Source organism: Opisthocomus hoazin, chromosome 9 (genome assembly GCF_030867145.1).
Source record: "Opisthocomus hoazin isolate bOpiHoa1 chromosome 9, bOpiHoa1.hap1, whole genome shotgun sequence".
Lineage (NCBI taxonomy): Eukaryota > Metazoa > Chordata > Aves > Opisthocomiformes > Opisthocomidae > Opisthocomus > Opisthocomus hoazin.
This window is the reverse complement of record NC_134422.1, coordinates 21424940-21444084: the sequence shown is the minus strand read 5'-3', so window position 1 is coordinate 21444084 and position 19145 is coordinate 21424940. Positions and strand designations below refer to the sequence as shown.

Below are 19145 nucleotides of genomic sequence, written 5' to 3'. Positions count from 1 at the left end.
TGAATTGTTTAAAAACTGTCTTATGCCATGTAAATGTAGTTTATATTTTATTATTTTATGTAATTATAATTCAAGAAAAAAATTGCCCTACGTGATGGTATACTAGGGGTCCTTAAGATTTTACACTTTTAATACTCTGTTCACTAGCATTTGGAAGATGTATCATTTTAAATATGATTATTTCTTTCACAATTCTATGAGGTTTTAGGACTAGTACATATTTCATAATGCATTTTTTCTGTAGTACCCATAATGCGATCAGGATTTACAGAATGTGAGTATTGTAGAAGGCTAAGGAACAATCAGGATACAGCTTTGCATACCCAATCAAATAAGTGGGGAAAAAAAATCTTTCTATATGTAGGGTAGTTCTAAAAATGAATGCTGAGACATCATAAATCAGTGATCTATTGTGGATTATCTAGAAAGTTTTGTGAGTAATATTCATACAGATTTTGGGTCCAGAGACTATGGCTGGCTAAATTGAAGTAATCCAGATACCAATCAATGTCATGATAAAGTCGTATCTCAAGTTACCCTGGAGAGCAGAATAATTTTGTAATATAGATGCATGTGGAAACAGTTTACTTGAAAGCCTTATGCTACTGTTATTGTACAAAGAGACAGAAGTTGGTCTAAAAACCAGAAGCCATGTGCCTCAAAATATAAGTGGTTCAAATACCAGAAGTGGTTATGAACAGGTGATACTGGTATTCAACACTTTGTATGTTGGAGTAATGACCAATGACAAGCTAATACATGCATTAGCAGAATATAAATATACCCAATGCCATTAGAAATATACAAAATGTCAGATTTAAGGGATCAGGAACCATGGATAAGTATGTTTTCAATTAGATTAGAAGTTACGATGCTGTGTGATAATTCATTGACACAAAAGGGTTTGTTTACCATAAAGAAAGTTATTTTATAAAGAAGCCGTGCGTTCATGACTGTGTCATAGCTGTACAGCTGCCAGACTTGCAAATAATGCTGTATTCCTCAGCAATACGAAACTATACCACATAACATTAACAGATAGCCATGATCCAGTTAATCATAAAGGAACATAGTGTGTGATTATTTGCAACTGCAAAGAAGATTGCTCTGCATAACAACTGTAAGATGAAGAGCAAGATATTCTATCATCATCTGACTGAGTTGCTCAGTTATGAGACAAACATTTTCAATGCAGGTGTGTAAGACAGCAGTAGTGCTTATCCATGGCAATTTAAGAATGTAAGAGATTCAGGAAGTGTAAAGTGATAGAATTTATGAGATCAATTAGTATCAAAAAACAAGCTTTCAAAGTGACTCTGGGTCTGAGAGTTAAGTATTTTTCATGTAAACTGATCTAATAAAAGTTAGTCTTTTCCAATGAACCTTTAGCAAAGTCTTGTAAGTATTTTCATATATTCTGATGTTCTTTAAAATGACGTTTTACTATACATTTTCTGCATTCCTTGTGCTTAGTTTTGATAAATACAGTGATGAGTGCCTTCCTAGTAACTCCATCTTATGAAGTCACATACCTAAAAATTTCCTTAAGAAGTTACTTTTTAAAAAGTTCATAATAGGAATTAGGAAGTTGGGAGGCTTATAAGCTGTGCAGATGCTAAACGTGCAGTTGTGTGACATGTTAGCCTCAGCAGCAGAGCTGCCTTGGGAAGTTCCCCTCCATGCCTGGCCCCTGATCCCCTGGCAGTCTTTACCACTTCCTCTGCTACAGTGCTTGTGGGTCCGTAAGGCACGTCACTGGAGTGATGTAAGTTAAATAACATCATCTCATAAGTATCATTTGTTTATTTCTTCTTTAAGATAGATCGAATGGTTCAGTTTACAGCGTACTGCCACATAGTCTATCAGAAAGCTGAGGACAAAATAAAATGCAATGCAAAGGCAGAAACTCCTCTGCTTTCCAAGTGAATATATGATGTAAGTACAATGCAAGAAAATGGAGTAAGAGCCCTTGTTGTGCTGAGAACTTCTGAATGATACCAATTTCAAGGTGAATTTCACAAGTCAATTGCTCTGTTCGTTCACAGCTTTTCTTGGTTCAGCCATCATGCTTTTTTCTTCGAAGGCCATTCTGAAGTTTCAGGACTGTACTAAATAAAAAGGGATTTTGCCTTTTTTTATGGACTTTAGATGTATCTGTATGTCTTCAGGAAGAGAAATCAAACTCAAAAGTCTGTACAAGCAATTTGAAAGTGAAAATTTCAGGTGACTGTGGGAAACCCGCCAGTAAATGATGGATGGTGTATATATTAAGAACTCATGAATAAATTTTCAATGGGGATAGGATAAGTTTAGGACTTCTGCTGAGCCTCAGGATTTCCACAGAATGCAATAATTATTACCATTGCAAAGCTGGAGCAACAGTGCTTCCCTCAAGTTCCACTCACACACAACTATCTAGCGTGTAACTGTCTGACATGTATTCATACCGTGCAAGTGTGCATAGTGTGAATGGTATCTAATAACACAGGAATTTCTTACCAGTGCCCTGAAAACTGTGAATTCTATATTAATTGCAGTTTCTGTTCTGGATTCCTTATTCCATTCCTTCTGGATGATATTTTGGGGAAGCATAAAGTGGGGGTTTTTTATTGTGTGTATAAAAATCCACCTGCTTTGGTAATATATGAACAGACGTTCTGATGTGTGACATGAATTTATGAAGATTTCCAATCTTTTCGTACCGAGTTGACAGTACTGTTGAATCCTTTGCTACCTTCTGATTGTCTTTTGAGGAAGATAAAGAGTATATTGGTGCAGTGTTTAAGTTACCTCTCTAGAACAGTACACCATCATTTGCTTTATTTCGCCTTCAAGGGATACCACTGAGACAACATTCCTGCTAGGAGAAGGCCGGGTCTGCAAAAGGAGGGGTAAGAGATGGGGCAGAACTTTCCCCGCCTTAACTGTGGCAGTACTTAGCACTTAAAATACCCTCAGGAGCTATCCCCTTCAGTAACTTTTTATTTAACAGCAGAGCTGTGGGAAGATAGATCTGCACAGGAACTGTAAAATGAACCATTTTTTCTGGTAAAAAATGATGGCCTGCCATCAGTGGCCGTCAGTAATTTTCTGGTGTCTTACTGACTGCCACTGATGTTAAGAACAGAATGATTATTTGAAGTCTATCAGCAATAACAGGTCATGCTAAAAGTGGGGCAGGGTCTGTGTGCCCCTGAGGGATATGCCAAGAGCAGGTAATTACTATAGAAATTGTAACTATGGGTAAGTGAGGAACAAATTGTAATTTTTCCTATTTTCACTATCAGATATACTATGGTACAAAATAACTCTAGCCACCAGGTCTCTTTTGGAAGGCTGGTTCCCTTTTTTTTTTTCCCCCTTTCATAAAAACACTTTCTAATTAATATGCTAATTAATAACTTCCTAAATCTGCCAGAACCTATTCTGGAACCTGGTTGCAAGGTCCAGACCTAAACAGATCTTTCTCACACATATCACTAGATATTTGGGGAAGTCTCTGTTTGGATGAAACATAACAACATTTATTAGATTTAAAAGTTACCCACTGCCTTAGAGTAATAGTTGGCTGAAAGTACCTGAAAGAATCAAATATTTCACTGATACTTTGAAGGAGAATTTTGTCAGTATCTACTATCAGAAAACAGAGGTGCAATACCCAGTGAAATAACCATCAGAAGTAACGGATTTCCGTTCTGAAAATAAGATACTTGAGATAATTAACTTTAAAGATAATAAGAAAATGAGAAGTAACTAAAGGGGCTAATTTGGCGCTTTTTTAAAGTTAGCATTGTGGATGCTGTTTCTACTATAAAATATGCTTACTAATCAGTGAAATGAATGGACTACGTTAATCTCACCTAACATAAGACTCCTAACTATGGTATTTCTGTACAAGTTAACAACTCTTCATTATATCTGAATCACAACTTTATGAATCAAGGACTAAGTTCAGTTTTCTGATCGGGTTTCCTAGTGCGTTTGTGACTAGGTGAAGTAAAAAGACAGAAACACAGTTATTACATTCCCAAAAGTTAAGCACTGCCATTGGCCTTCAATAAATTTCGTAGCCAAAACATACCCAGCAGTGATTTGATCAATTTGTTGGATGATTTTTTATCACATTTCTTTCAACATATCCAACAATCTAAATTCCCCTTTTCTAAAACTGACCAATTCTGGGACAGTATCATCAAAAATAATTCTTTATGTTATGGACTAGCTGTGTATAACTAACGAATGAAACCGTATATCTGGATACACTGATGGGCCACTGTCCAGATACCAATCCCAAGAGTTTATAGAGTCCAAAGTATATAGCATACTAAATCTAAACTAGAAACTTACACAATATGATACTTCATCACATTTAATTTGAACTGAAATTAATGAGGTTTATTTTCATTGAGATCTGTAAGTTCTATGACTATTATTAGAGGAGGAAGAAGAAATAGAAAGACATGCATCTTCAAAGCATTTTGCTTACTGTATGTACGTTTTTTGAGATAAAAGGTATAATCACATAGTCAGTTAAATGAAGACTAGAACTTTAAACCAAAAAATCCCTTAACATCTTATTAATAGGCATTAAGCACTATATAAGTACTGGAATACTTTCCAAATCTGCTAACCATGTCTTTATTAATTTAATTGATTGTATTTTCATTTATGAATCACAATTTCAGACTGCGGATTATAAGGTCTAGCTTCTGCATTTCTTATTTCTCTAAAATAAACTAACAAGTTCTGCAGAAAAGTTTGTTGAACATTTCAGGTGGTATGTATTTCCCTTTTTGCCAACTGATCATAAAATATTTAATAATTATGTTTTAATCGTGTTAAAGCCATGTTTGAATTAGAGATTCCAAAAAGAGGAAAACTAGAGAACCTGTGTCTTGAACTTCACTACCTACCATTCTTACTTCTCACAGGGGTAAAACCAAGCTGGAGCAACAAGAATGCAGCTCTGGTGCTTTTTAACCAGGTAGAGCAACGTGTCACCACTTTCACACAGGTTACCTAAGCAAGTTATACATATATATGTATATATATATATAATCACTTTTTAATGGATTTTGACTGGCCTGCATGCTCTTCAGCTATGTACCTTCCCTATCCATTGCAAGACAGTAGAAACATGCACAGCTGCTCTCTGCTGAGTCATGGGACTCACATCACAGCATGGTCAGGTGGGATTGGCAACCCCAACATACATTTTTTTAACTCTGCTAATGATTTTTCTGGATAATTTAATACAGTATTTAGCAATAACTGCATGCTCTACAGGTTTTGAAGTATGGATCATACAAAATACTGGAATGTTATATGTTAAAGAGGCCAAAGAAAAAGGGAGCATGCATAGTTTTTAAAAAATAAAAATAACCCTTTTTGATTCAGCCCTTATAAATGTAAATATTTAATGAAATGTGTTGAGTGATTTATGTAATAATTACTGCCACAGCTTTAGCTCCTTAATGAATAACATTTAAACTTTTGCAGTAGCTACTCGCATAAAAATTACAGTTATACTTTTAAATCTATAATGCACTGTAATTCAGATCTTTAAGATGCTACAAACTACATTCAGTATTCATTTGGGTAGTGCATATCTTGAGTTTTATAAATTGCAAGCAGAGCAAACAGTTTCATAATTGCTAATATTATACTTAGCAAATAACCCCCCTTAAAAAACTCTCAAATCAAAGCATTTTACAAATACTCTTTTCTTAAACTTTAAACTTAATAAGTTTAAACTCCTTCATAAAAAGTGGTATTTTGCAATGTGTTTCATGACAGCAGTCTGTGTCTGAGTTGGGGGACTTTACTTGGTGTAAATTAGAAAGATTATGGAGTAGTTGGCATAATTTTTGTAAAATTCCATGTATATTTACTCTAGGGTTTTTTTCATTATGGGCAAGTATAATGTCCATTTATGCATAATTGGCAGAGCCTTCAGGAATAGGGACAGCAAATATTGCACAGGAGCCAAAGTTACATGAAACTAAGGAGGTCAAATTACCCTAGTGAAACTTGGCGTCAAAATTTTGTTGGGATTGAGATTTCAGTCCTGTAGCAGGATTCACAGCTGTTGCCTTCAGCAAAAGGATAACCAAATGGTTTGTTTGCACCATCGATTAGAATGTAGTGTGATCTATCTATATTATATCATAGTATAAATTGTCCAGAGATGCCAAAAGAAATTCATATTGGTGTGTATTCTGGAAATTCTCAGATTTTACTGATTAAATCTTTAACCAAGATATGCTTCAATCATCAAATAAAACTCTAAGGAGATTTTTAAACTGGTTTTCTTAATATTATATAAAAGTCAAATATCATAAGATCTGAGATTTAAAATCAGTTTAGAATCACTCTGAAATCATTGATCCCCATCATTTTATATTTTGTCACTCAATTACAGTGCAGCTTTCAAGATTCAAAGGATAAAACTACATGGCTGAATTACTAAAGGCAATTTGTAATGGCTGAATCCCTTTATTTTATTGTCACTTGAATCATGAAGCCGTTTGTAAAGCTTAAAATTTTAGGAGCCTGCTCTTGCTCTTACTGATATCTAGAATAAAATCAAATGAGAGCAAGACCAGGTCTTAAGTGAATGCATTTTCTTGTAAATGGGCACATTAACATGCTGTTGGTCAAAGCTTGTTTTAATGGTCTAAGCTGTTGAAAAGAGATGCATTGCTCTGAAAGGACAGTATGGAGGCTGATTATACATATTAACCAAGTATTTGGGTTGGTGATGAAGCATTTTTTAATGTTATATTGTATACAATAATATTTATAATACTATTTTCAGAAAAACATAATCCCATTGAGGTAGTCTTATTTTTTATTTTATTTTTGTGTGTGATTTCCACAGTATTGCTCAGGCTTCTGCTCTAGTCAAGCATGTTGTTTTGCTGATTCAGGCCTTGAGAATGCTGCATCATAAGCAATTGCTTTCAAATGTATCCTTGCAAAGGAAAATGTGATATCATTGAAGATACAAATACATATTTACAGGGCATGGCGTATTCTAGAGGCTGATAATCACATTTATGACATGAAAAGAAGATTGTGTTATTCCATCATGTATCTTGAGTTTACTATTAGTTTTATTAGTTTTATTGCTATAAAAAAAAGATCATCAAAGTTGCCTTAATTACAATGCAATGGTTCTTTCCTAATTTAGGGGTTTTGAAGCAAAGAAGAGAAGTTTTATTAACTTAATGAGGTTTTTTTAATAATGCAATTGTTTGAGATTATTTGAAAAATAATGAAGAGAATTATAGTAGGTTTTGTTTGTCCCAGTTATGAATTGAACTTCTGTCACTTGATTTTTAGCAACTATGCTGACAGGACTATCTGCAACAGAGTTTACATGGGAAGAAGCAGTTAAAAAATTGACTGCCTTTTAATTGGCACTCATCTATTGATGCTTACTACAAACTTTATCTTGCTACTATTAAGTAATTGATTTAATGATGATGGACCAGGCCATGAATTCGTTTTCATTTTCCTAACTTGAATGTGATAAGCCATTATTTTCACAATATTTGGGTTTTATTTAATGAAGAAACTGCCTACAATTTCAGTGACAGGTTTCAGACTTCTGATTTCTTTGCATGACAACGAAATATAATAAGAGAATTAATCCACAAATCTTATTTCTTTTTTAAAAGAGAGCCTTCTGTGTGGATAATAAGGTGGTGTGCTAATAATGCTTAATATAGTGTACATTAATGTGCATTTTGGTTTGTAAAAGTAACAGAGAAAGCAAAGTTTTAAATATTCTCACTATATGAGGTACACAAAATATTTATTTCAGACTTACTGATCTACATGACCAGTAATAAAATGATTCCATTTAGAGACAATACGGTCAATTTAGGGCAGCTTCTTAAAACTTAATTCTGCAGTTATCCATTACTCAACGTGGATTTTTTTTTAAACTTCATTCATCTCATATAAAAGTTGAATATGAGGAAAGAATTGCTTACCAAACTATATAAAGATATATGTGCCATTTACTTCATTCCTGGCAGAAAAAAAGCCCTTAGCTCCCAATGCACTTTCCTGAAGGTACTGGGTTTTAACTGAAGAGCTGAATAACTAGTTTTAATTTTCAGCATTGTCTCTGAAGGAAAGAATACATGGAAATGTCTCCTTAACAAGTTACTGTTTACTATCTATTGCAAATCATTCAAATCATCTGAATAGCATTTTTTTATATATTCTAAAAATGTCACCAGCTTGAAAACTAAATGTGAAAAGCACTTGGTATTAAGCAGTCTCTCAAAAAATTTGTATAGAAAGGTCTTTGCATAGTTCAAAGGGCATGACCAGACCTGCTTAGCTGAAACCACAAACCTAGCCTCTGACCAAATGCCCTTCTGTTGCATCAGGGCCTATACAATTTAAAGTATTTGTTAGAGCTGCATTATAGATCTCCCTCGAAATTCCAGTGTTTTACTGTTGCATGCTATAAACCAGATGTATTTCAGCACCACGATTTTTTTAATGTTGCTTTCTGATTACAAGCCTTATTTCACGGTAAAATAAAATGTATTTCGGATGAAAGCAATTAAAGACACAAACAGTACTGATAAATGAAAACAGATTACAAACTTGATGTCGAATTATTGCATTAGTTGTGTGTATCTTTAGCAGGTTTGTCCTTTCAAAATATGCTTTCTTAAGAGGACAAAATTATGGGCAGTCTTGCATGACTGATAAACAGCTTGACTTGATCGAAATTTCAGTGTACTTGGTAAAAAGTTACATAATTTCAGTTGCTTTGTATCACTCTCCAGTTCTTGCAGTTTTCAGATCTACAAGTGCTTTTATTGTAGTAAGGACTACAATATTTCACTGTACACAAAAGTAGGAGAACGATAGAAAAATTTGGCATGGAAAGGACCTCAGGAGGTCTCTCAATATGCACAGGAGATTGGAAGGCAAAGAAGAGATTTCAGTTCTGGTAATTTGTGCTTCCTGCAAAAATTAAATTGTGCAGAAATTTACCGTTAAATTCCATTAAATTTACAACTTTTTAATCCAGATATGGTGTATGTTTGTGAAAACACCATCTGTAGTGGACATGAAAGATACATGTGGAGCTTTCTGTTAGTTCATTTTGCTGGGAAAACTAAGACACATTTTCAGTGTAATCCAGTATAGTAAAGAAATGAAATAAATGGAGAGTGTGGTACATGCAAGCTCTCCAGTTTTAATATTGCTGAGAATACTTCAGATGTCTCATATGTGGATCAGGTTAGTAGCCAAATTATATTTAATTGTTCCCTGTGAGAAGATAAACTGAGAAACAGGACTATATGATGTATATCTCATTACTATGTTTTTACTTACGGTGATGCATATTTATCAGAGTATAAATATAGCATTCGTCCCAAGTCAGAGACTGGTATGACTTGACTCAGTATCGTTTTTTACAGAATATGTATCTAATGAGAAAAAATTGTTCTGTGGAACTTTACTTGCAGAAACTAAATGCATCCAGTTCATCAGAAGGCAGCACAGTTGATATTGCCCCTCCTGGAGAGGGCGAGCAAGCAGAAATCGAAAGTGAAGAAGCTCTTGAACCAGAAGCCTGTTTTACAGAAGGTTGTAGAATAACTGTTGACTTAAGAGATGTATTAGTAAAATGGCATTATTACTAGACATATTTAAGTTCTTGAGATTTTCAAATCTGGTGGACCTTCATGACCTCAACAACTGAAACAAAATACTCCTAGCCTAGAATGCTGGAAATCAGATGCCAAAACAAGGTTTCCCTAGGCTTTGTGTAACTTTATCTGCCTGGCCACTGCATACATCTTGAAACTAAGAAACTTCATTAACTTTTCTGTTCTTCAAATGCTTTTCAGTTATTTGAAGGGGCCATTGAAATTTGGAACAAATGAATTTTTGTGAGACTCCATCAATGAATGGAAAAGTTACACGCCAGCAGTCAAAAATGTCTATGTTTTTTGGATTGAGTTTACTCATAATTGTGTCTAGCATTGTCTGGTTTCTCTCCAAATTACTTGTCTAAAATGAGGTATTCAGGATCCTATAAAAGAAGATTCCACTGTTTAATTTTAAGAAACACTAAAAAATTTGTTAAAGCTCCTAACAATGTTGATAGCACAGTAAATATTGACTTTGAAATAATTTAATTTTGGATTGTAATATCTCTTAATCTAATGCAGGCTGTGTGCAGAAATTTCCATGTTGTCAAGTAAGTATAGATGACGGCAAAGGAAAAATTTGGTGGAATCTTAGAAAAACCTGCTACAGCATAGTTGAGCACAACTGGTTTGAGACTTTCATTGTGTTCATGATTCTCCTCAGCAGTGGAGCACTAGTAAGTAGAAAAAAATTGCATACGCTGAAATATTTAGGTATCTCCTTAAAAGCAACAGCAAAATTCAAATTTGCTTTACAAAGACCTGTTTTGCTTGGAGCTGCATAAAACTACCTGCATTCCATCATTTCAGGATGGAATGAAACTTGGCCCAAACTTGAAAAAGTGTTAAATTTTACATGCACTTTTTAGTGATACTTTTGATTTACCACTGTAAACCTGGTGCAACTCTATTTAAGCCAGCATAGCTGCTCAAGATTTAAATTGCCTGCCAATTTTCAACATGTTCATCAAGAGAACTGAGCATTGTTAACTATGAATATATAGCTAAATGTATGATATCAAGTCCTTAATTCCTCCTAGGCTCAGCCACTTTTTGGATTCTGCTTATGAAAGACCATACAAAAAATGGAATAATTACTTCATTCTATTCCTTTTTTGGAGGCAGGAGATAGGGAAGAGTGTGACAGCAAATTAAACCTAACAATCACTTTCCAACCAGATTTACATTACCCAACTTTCCAGCTTAACTCAAGTTGAACATTTGCTACAGTATGAATGTGCATAGTGTACCTTCTAGCAAGGACATTGCTCTCTAATTTGACTTTTAGGCATAAGTTTGATTGATGGAGGATAGAAATGTAATCTCCCTAACTGCTTTCCAGAATGGAAAATCTCCTTTGTATAAGAAGGGGGTTTTTTTGTGTGTGTATGTGAAAGTTTCTTAATACCACAGTGGACGAAAACTCATGCTTTAAATTTATTTCTTCATTCATTAGTGAGATAGGATATATATATATATACTTTCAACCCCAGACAGGGCAGAATATGTAAAGTTGTTCCAATCTGTAGTATGGTCAAAGATGTGAAATATGTAAAATAAGAGGATGCAGAAGAACATGGGGAAAGATTAGCTCTGGCCTACTCATTTTTTATTGATGTATTCCTTATTTTTATTGTGTCTATTCTGTGAAACATTAGTAGTACCTGAATATATTTTTTTCACAGGCTTTTGAAGATATATATATTGAACAGCGCAAAACTATCAAGACCATGCTGGAATATGCTGACAAAGTTTTTACATATATTTTCATTTTGGAAATGCTTTTAAAATGGGTAGCATATGGTTTTCAGATATATTTTACTAATGCCTGGTGCTGGCTGGACTTCCTGATTGTTGATGTAAGTACACAGTCTTTAATATTGTAAAATTCACTATGGTAAAGTCCTTTATATTGTAAAACTCATTAATACTAAGTTTTCTTACAAACATGCAAAAATAATTCACATTGTATAATTACACTGCATTAGTAATAGACTGCAGTGATCTGGATGTGTTATTTAAAGTACATTTATATGCCAGAAGGAAAAGGATGGCTGGCCATCAGTTTGTTCATTCTTCATGGTTAATAATTTTGTACCCGGGATGTATCAAAAGATTTTATGAGGAAAAAAACTAATTTTGAAGCATGCTATTTTTAATGGACTCTGATCATACTACCTTATTCCTTAGCAAGTAAGACACTAAATTGTGCAAGTTTCTTCTACAAACACTGCAACTTTGCAAGTGAAACAATACATTTGGTCCAGATTGCGTCTGAGTTCTCAGAACTCCATCCCCTAAAACCACACTGTTATCATTTGTAATAAAACAGAAAGACAGTGGCTATTTGGTCCAAAAATTAGTTAGTTTTAATGGGCTGACAATCTCCAATAGTTAAATCAGCTATGACTTGGCAGGGGTTATGACAGAAGAGAATACAAGATTTCCTGGCTGCCTTCCCAGCTGTGATATACTTCTGTGCAAAGGCCTTGCTTATGTTGTCAGAAGGGATCAAAGCTGGTTTTACTCCCAGAATATTTTGGTCTCTCGCCTTCATACATCATCTGACCTGTTTCATTGGCTATACACGTCCTCAGTGTGGAACTGAGAGATGGCATCTCAGGGCAAATCTGCATTTACAGTAATTTCTGCCCAAGCTACGGTATTTCTTGAGAAGTTTGTATAAATCCTTGCCCCACAAATACTTATTCTTTATGAATATATAATAGAAATGTACCAGATTTGTGACTCCCAGAGAAAAAAATACCTATCTAGATGTGTCTGTAACTCAAAATGGAAGACCTTCTCTTTTTTTTAACCTGCCCAAGTTAGTTTTGTTATACTGCTAATCTCTAGCTCTGTCCTGTTTATTTATTTAATAAACTACAACTCATGTTTTAATTATTCTTTTTGTAACATAAACCTAAAGAGTTTATTCTAAACCATACTCCACGGTTTCTTAATAATAGTTTAGCCTCAGAGATGCTGTTAACTGAGCAGGCTCTCAGAATTATAAAGAACATCATCATAAGTAAAGCAGCTTATTTTGCCAACTTTTTACTCATAATTTTTAATTTTATAAGCAAAAGCATGACTCAATGAGATTAGAACCTTCTACTTTTGAAGAATTATATTCAATGTTCCAGAAAGTGGTAAGAAATGTCTTACTGTGCCTAAGGCTAATTCAGCAATTCCTTTAGCACTACCAGACATCACTTGAAAGATTCAATAGATGAACTCATGTCATCTTCCTATAGAAAAGCAGAGAATCTACACTGCTTTAACAGGCAGGTTAAACAGGTGTGATTCAGTGGCATTCTCCCAGTGAGAACACCAATGAGCCCCTCTTCATCAGATGTGACCAAAGTTAATCAAATTGTTTAATTCAATCCTCTAAAATTATTCAAGAGTAAACACTGATAGTCCTTCAGGGCTTTGACCTTTAATATCTTACACACCTGAGTCTCTCACTGTGAGAAATAGCCAGAGTCGCTCTCAGTGATTGTGACCAAATTAGATTTTAATAATTACACAAAGAAATGGCAATTTTTGTCTCTGTCAGTTTACAGCCATGACAGATGACTCTTCGTACATCTGACTACCTCAGTTTAAGACCTTATCGTGCCATCTCTCCACCCTGCTCTTCTGCTATATGCAACAGTATCTGTAGCAAGGAGCAGATACTTGTGTGGAGTGCCTTATCTACCCAAAATCACAATCTGGTAAATTTGTTCAGTTAGTTCACATTTGTCGGTGGTTTAAGCTAAGAGACTAAATTTTGGATGCAGGCAGCTGAGAAGCAGGGATGTATTTGCTATTTGGGGGTAGATTAATTTTGGCAGAGGTATCCAGTAAAGGCTTGAGACAGCAGTATCTTAACCCAGTACAAGTAGATGCTATAGGGCATGTCATCCTGTACCTTGGTTTTTGCTCTTACCCCTTTCTCCAGAAGCCATCTGTCATGAGTTTATGATCTACAGCTGTAATGACTCTAAGTTGTCTTTGCCACATACAAAGCTAGAAGATAGAATGTCACGGAAGGAGACAGGAAATCTGGGAGTACCCAATGAGTTTGTCAGTTATTAAATTTGTGTAGTTTTCTGCTGCAATATGTAATCTTACATAATCTTAAATGGATACTGTTTTCTGCTGTATATTTTTAAACTTCAGTAAGGTAGTCCTATAATTTGGTATAGACACTTTATTTCTAGATTATTGTGTTAATGAATTGTACTTGAATGAAATGGAAATAAGTAACATTTAAAACAAATCATGTATTTGCCAAATACTGTGGGGCAGTAATGAATCTCTAAGTGGAATGAAATCTTCGACCTTCCTGAAATTGTTCATGCCTGATGAAATTCCAATGGGTACAGTTTTTGAACAATTACATGTAGCAAAACAACCCTCCAATTTGGCTTGTTGTATAGTACATCAAAAGTTGGTCATATTGATGGCTTATATAATATTTCTTCATATAGCTAAAAATGTTTCACGCTTTTTGTTAAAACAGTTATAGTAATTTAATTAAACTGTGCTCTCAACCTTTTTATTAGCTTTTCAGAATAATTAACTCAGCAGCAACATTCTGGAAAAGATCAGGGTCACATTATACCAAAATACTAAATCCTGTATGCACAAAGTAAGAGGCAACTGCTGCCTTGGCAACTTCATAATAAAAATAAGAAGAAATAGGATGAGCATATTGATGTGTTGGGAAACCAGGTACATAAAGAGATGTCACTTTGATAACATTGGATAATCCAGAAATTAATGAAATTAATTAATTCTTTCAAAGGGATATTTAGATGGTATATGCATGAAATACAAGGGACTTGCTCAGTGAGTTGGGAAACAGAATCATGCTTGCAATTTATGCATCTAAGCAAAATAAATTTTGAATACTTGCCAGTAAAATACCATAAAATAAGAATTATTCACCAAGTACATATAGAAAAAATCGTATTATCTTAGCATAGGACCATAACATAAGAAAGGCTACATAAGGCATAAGAAAGGCTACATTAGGTCCAGTGTTCTGTCTCCAAGGGTGTCAGAAATGCCTATCTGGAAAACCAATAATACAGTATCTATATTTCAAACAATAAGAAAAATCATTAACTTCTCAACAGAATGAAAAATATTTGGATTTTTTTTTCCAAATCTTGCAGTTTATTTTTATTACTAGTTAAGTGTAATACCTGAACACTTAAACTACATGAAAGATAGGATAAGCAGTGTTGGAACTGTGGAGGGCCATATGCCACTCAGGACCTGGAATCAAATCACATAAATTAGCCACCTCACCAAGTAGCATAGAATTCATATGGATTAAAAATGCAGGCCTAAACAGAAATAAAGTCAACGTGGAGCTGTATGACCAACGGTCTGGCTCGGATGACAACCTTGACTGAAGATCTTGAGCAGGGCTAATTGTGACTGCTAAGCTGCAAAACACTTTTTTTGCAACAGAAAGTCTACATTAGAAGATCTGTAGACAAAAATGTGGACACACAACTGTCCAGTTTTAGGACATTAATGTAGAAATTCTTTCCACCATGTTGAATTCATTTTCATTTCTTAAAATTACTCCATCTGCATGTATTCCTATCTGAAAAGAAAGAAATTAATCTATTTATCAGTGTACAGGGTCATTTATTTTCTCACTAGCAACAAAACAAGTGGAACAGATGATAGAACACCAAGTTAAGAAGACTGAGAAAACCAGAGCAGTACAGAACAGCTGTATATATTCATGCTGTACATACAATAGAATTAATATCAAAGAAATCCAGGCAAATCTTTGCCTCTCATTCGAACTGTCCTTCAGAAGAAAATTGTGTTGTTTACAACAGTTGAAGTATTTCTCTGTGAAACAACTTCAGGTTTATGATGTAAGAAAGAGCACTAGCACCACGGTAAGAATGCTGCAAGTAGGTTGAAATGGAAAGCACAAACTAGGCTGGAGAATGATTTACAATCAGAACCTAAAAACTTCCAAAATACACAGTGCCACTGAAGTTACAGGAGCTACAGATATGCAACTAGCTTGCATGGAGTCTTGTTCCCGGAAGACAGCTAAGGCACAGTGCTAGTTTGGGAAGAAATGTATAAAATGAAGCAGCCATTAATGTGACTTTAATTTTAAAAGGTATGTCTTGCTCTCCCAGTGGGAGACATTTTTTTTAATATCTATTTCATAGTTTATTTTTAATCCATAAAATGTGTAGTCTTTACAGTAGAGGTTATTGTCATATCTGGATATCTTGTTGATGTGAGTGAATCAACGAATATTCTATTAAAAATACAGAAAATTCCTTGTCTTGTTATCTCTGGAATATATTTAGAGTGGCTAAGGATAGAAAGAACTCTCTCACTGTAGAATCACAGGACAAATAAATCATATTAATAACAATTACTAATAACAATTTCTGACAATAATTAATGTAATGGCAGAAAAAATAATGTTATCTCTTGTAAGTGAAAAGTTACAGACTACAGAAAATCAGTAATATTTTCTTCTTAATATGCTCATAAATCACATCAAGTTCCTTTACAAACTTATCCATTACAGCAATAAAATAAGCCTTTCCTTTGATAAAAACAATTACATCCTGATGTGTAATCCAGTTGAAAGGTATGAATTCACTAAAATGCTATTTTCTGTTAGATTAATATATATAGCAACATAGTAATGAATAACTGATTTCTGTCTGCTCTCAGATCGTCCTTTTGAGACATAATCTTGTAACTCTCGTGTTTGTGATTCATCTAATTGTTCTTTATGGATACAAGTAAGATAGGAAACCACCTTTTCATATAACGGGCAAAATCTTATCATCATTATCAGTGAATGCCTATTTCTGTACAGCCAATTATTTGAAGAACTCTCTAGACTGAGGTACAGAAATGAACATTTGAGGGATTTTTTCAAGGACTGAAATCAGCCTATGTTCATTTACGTGTTTTCTATGCTTTTGGTGGTAGAATTGAATGAAATATGAGTAAGGTATATTTTCCCACTCCTGTGTCCAAAACCGCTCCAAGTAAGTAAATTAAATTCTTTCACATTAACATTGTTTAAAACTCAGTTCCATTTGAGAAGCAAATGAATTGCTCCTTCCTGAAGTGGATTGGTTTATAATAATATCCTGGTAATGCGAATCAGGAGCTCACTACTGTTGTAGATAATAAAGCACTTGCTATTATAATGGTAGCAACTGTTAAAATCTATCCCATAATATATAGCCCATATCCTGTACTTAGAAGAGAAAAAAAAGTTACTGAGTTGTCTGGCAAGTGAGAAAGTACCATCTCTGTCAATATATATTCCATAGATAGCCTGCTTATTGTTGCTATGAACTGAATGTTTGACTTAGAAGTAATATTTATAAGAAAAACTAATTAACCACTATATTACTTTGCATATTATTAGTGATTATATATATTAATAATATTCTCAGTAGTTAATAAACTATCTTAATGTATTCAGAATTTTAAATTACTTGGAAGATTGAATCTCAATGAAGTTATTGAAAGTATGGCTATTTTGTCTTCAAATATTTCTGAAAATTTTATCCTTCACCAACAGTGTGCTTCCATCTGACTGCTAAAACCTTTCCAGCTATAACAGACATTGAGTAACATATATTCCTTTCTCAAACATGGCTTCATATGACCTCTTGCCTTTCCAGCAAGTATGAAAATTGTGGTATTTGGCCTCCAGTGCCACCATAAGCAAGAATGGTGTTCTTCTATTTGTCACCGTTCATCTTTCTGTTGATTGAGTCTGCATTCTTTTTAAACAAACAGTGTAGAACGATTTTTATAATAATATTTTTTCTGTATTTTGATAGGTCTCATTGGTTAGTTTAATAGCCAATGCTTTGGGCTATTCTGAACTTGGTGCCATTAAATCGCTTCGGACATTAAGAGCTTTAAGACCTTTAAGAGCCTTGTCACGATTTGAAGGAATGAGGGTGAGATAAATCAATGAGTCTGAATGAATGTATACATACAAAAATTAATGTAGAAGTGTGACAGTCGTGCCTTTTGCAAAGAATTCCAGAATGGGAATGCATGCAAAAATGTGTGGATAAAAGGCCTTGCAACATGTCCTTATATGCAAGAAATGTACAGCTTACATTTGGAGATTAGACCTTGAGCTTATTAAATTTGCTTGCTCACTGCTCCATGGTTGTATTATCCCAGCCCCCTGACTGCTAAAGTTTCCATTGATTTGTGGACCTACACAGAAAAGTAAAAGGACATGAGGAATTTTAGAACAGAGGGCTGTTGGGTTTTTTTCTCCCGTTTAGCTGGAGTCTTTATTTTATATATTTCTGTAGCTAACTTCTATTCTCTGTTAGTTTGTCAGTAGTTCAGGATGGAACAGGATTACCTGGGAAACAAAACAAAACAAAACAAAACAAAACAAAACAAAACAAAACAAAACAAAACAAAACAAAACAAAACAAGGTGAAGAAGCTGACCACAGTGACACACCAGAAACTAAAGCCTCCCTGTGGCTCCCTGTCTACCTGCCCGGGGAAAAAAAATCCCACAATAAATGCTGTACTATTAAGGAAAGGTTCTCTGAAGAGACACCTGAAATAAGGACAGGGTTGGAAGTATAGAAGGGGAGAGATGGGAAATCATTTTCTCAGCTAGTGTCCTTTACTTCATGTGAATGCACCTGCTGCCATCTTACCTCTCCTCCTACACAGCTAAGTCCTTCCTGTTGAGGAAATTATTATTTTCATATTCTGCCAATATCTGACAAAAAAACCCCAACCTAAACTATTACAAGCAGTCTGCTGAAAATGCAAACTATGCTATTTCCTGGAAAAACTGATGTATAGAATATTAACAAGGTAATGTTATTGAGAAATATCCTTTCAGTCTTTCACCTCAAAATGCCCAGATGCTGCAACACGTTTATAGTTCGGTCATAGGTCTTAGTTTCCAAATAAATAGTGTGGTTGTCTGGGTTGAGGCTGCTGATATTCTAGAGGTGGCCATACTAGCCAGTGTAGGGGAGTGTGTCCTGTGGCAAATTGCCATCACCACTATATTTTACATGGTTTGCGTTTCAAACAGCACTTAAGTCCCTGCCTAACAAATGGGCAAGCCTTCTATTGATCTTGGGCTACTTTCAGTCAAATTAGTCAATTGAAAAATAATACTATATTCAAAACCATACAAAGAAAAGTACTGCAGTCTCTACTGATATGATAGAAAATTATTGTCTGAATATCTGCAGCTTTCTTTTAGTTCAATCACAATAAGAAAACTTTTGTCAAGGGATTTGATCTGATCTTTTACTGCCACTTGCCCATATAGAGTAGCTCAACTGTATTAAATGCAGCCATCTAAAAAAACCACCCTATCGGATAAGTGTAAGAGCAACTATAGTGAGCTAGGCAATTCAAAACCAAGACTTACAGCAGATGCTGT

General features: G+C 34.5%; 1 protein-coding gene across 5 annotated transcripts in view; it reads left to right on the top strand.

The window, feature by feature from the left end:
- LOC104328999 (sodium channel protein type 2 subunit alpha-like) overlaps positions 1–19145 on the top strand; it is a 77205-nt gene that overhangs the window by 45610 nt on the left and 12450 nt on the right. For all 5 annotated transcript variants that reach the window (XM_075429662.1, XM_075429660.1, XM_075429658.1 and 2 more), the window contains 4 exons: positions 9504–9624; positions 10212–10366; positions 11375–11548; positions 17546–17668. In XM_075429662.1, coding sequence (XP_075285777.1) covers positions 9504–9624; positions 10212–10366; positions 11375–11548; positions 17546–17668 — 573 coding nt within the window. The remainder of the gene's footprint in view (positions 1–9503; positions 9625–10211; positions 10367–11374; positions 11549–17545; positions 17669–19145) is intronic.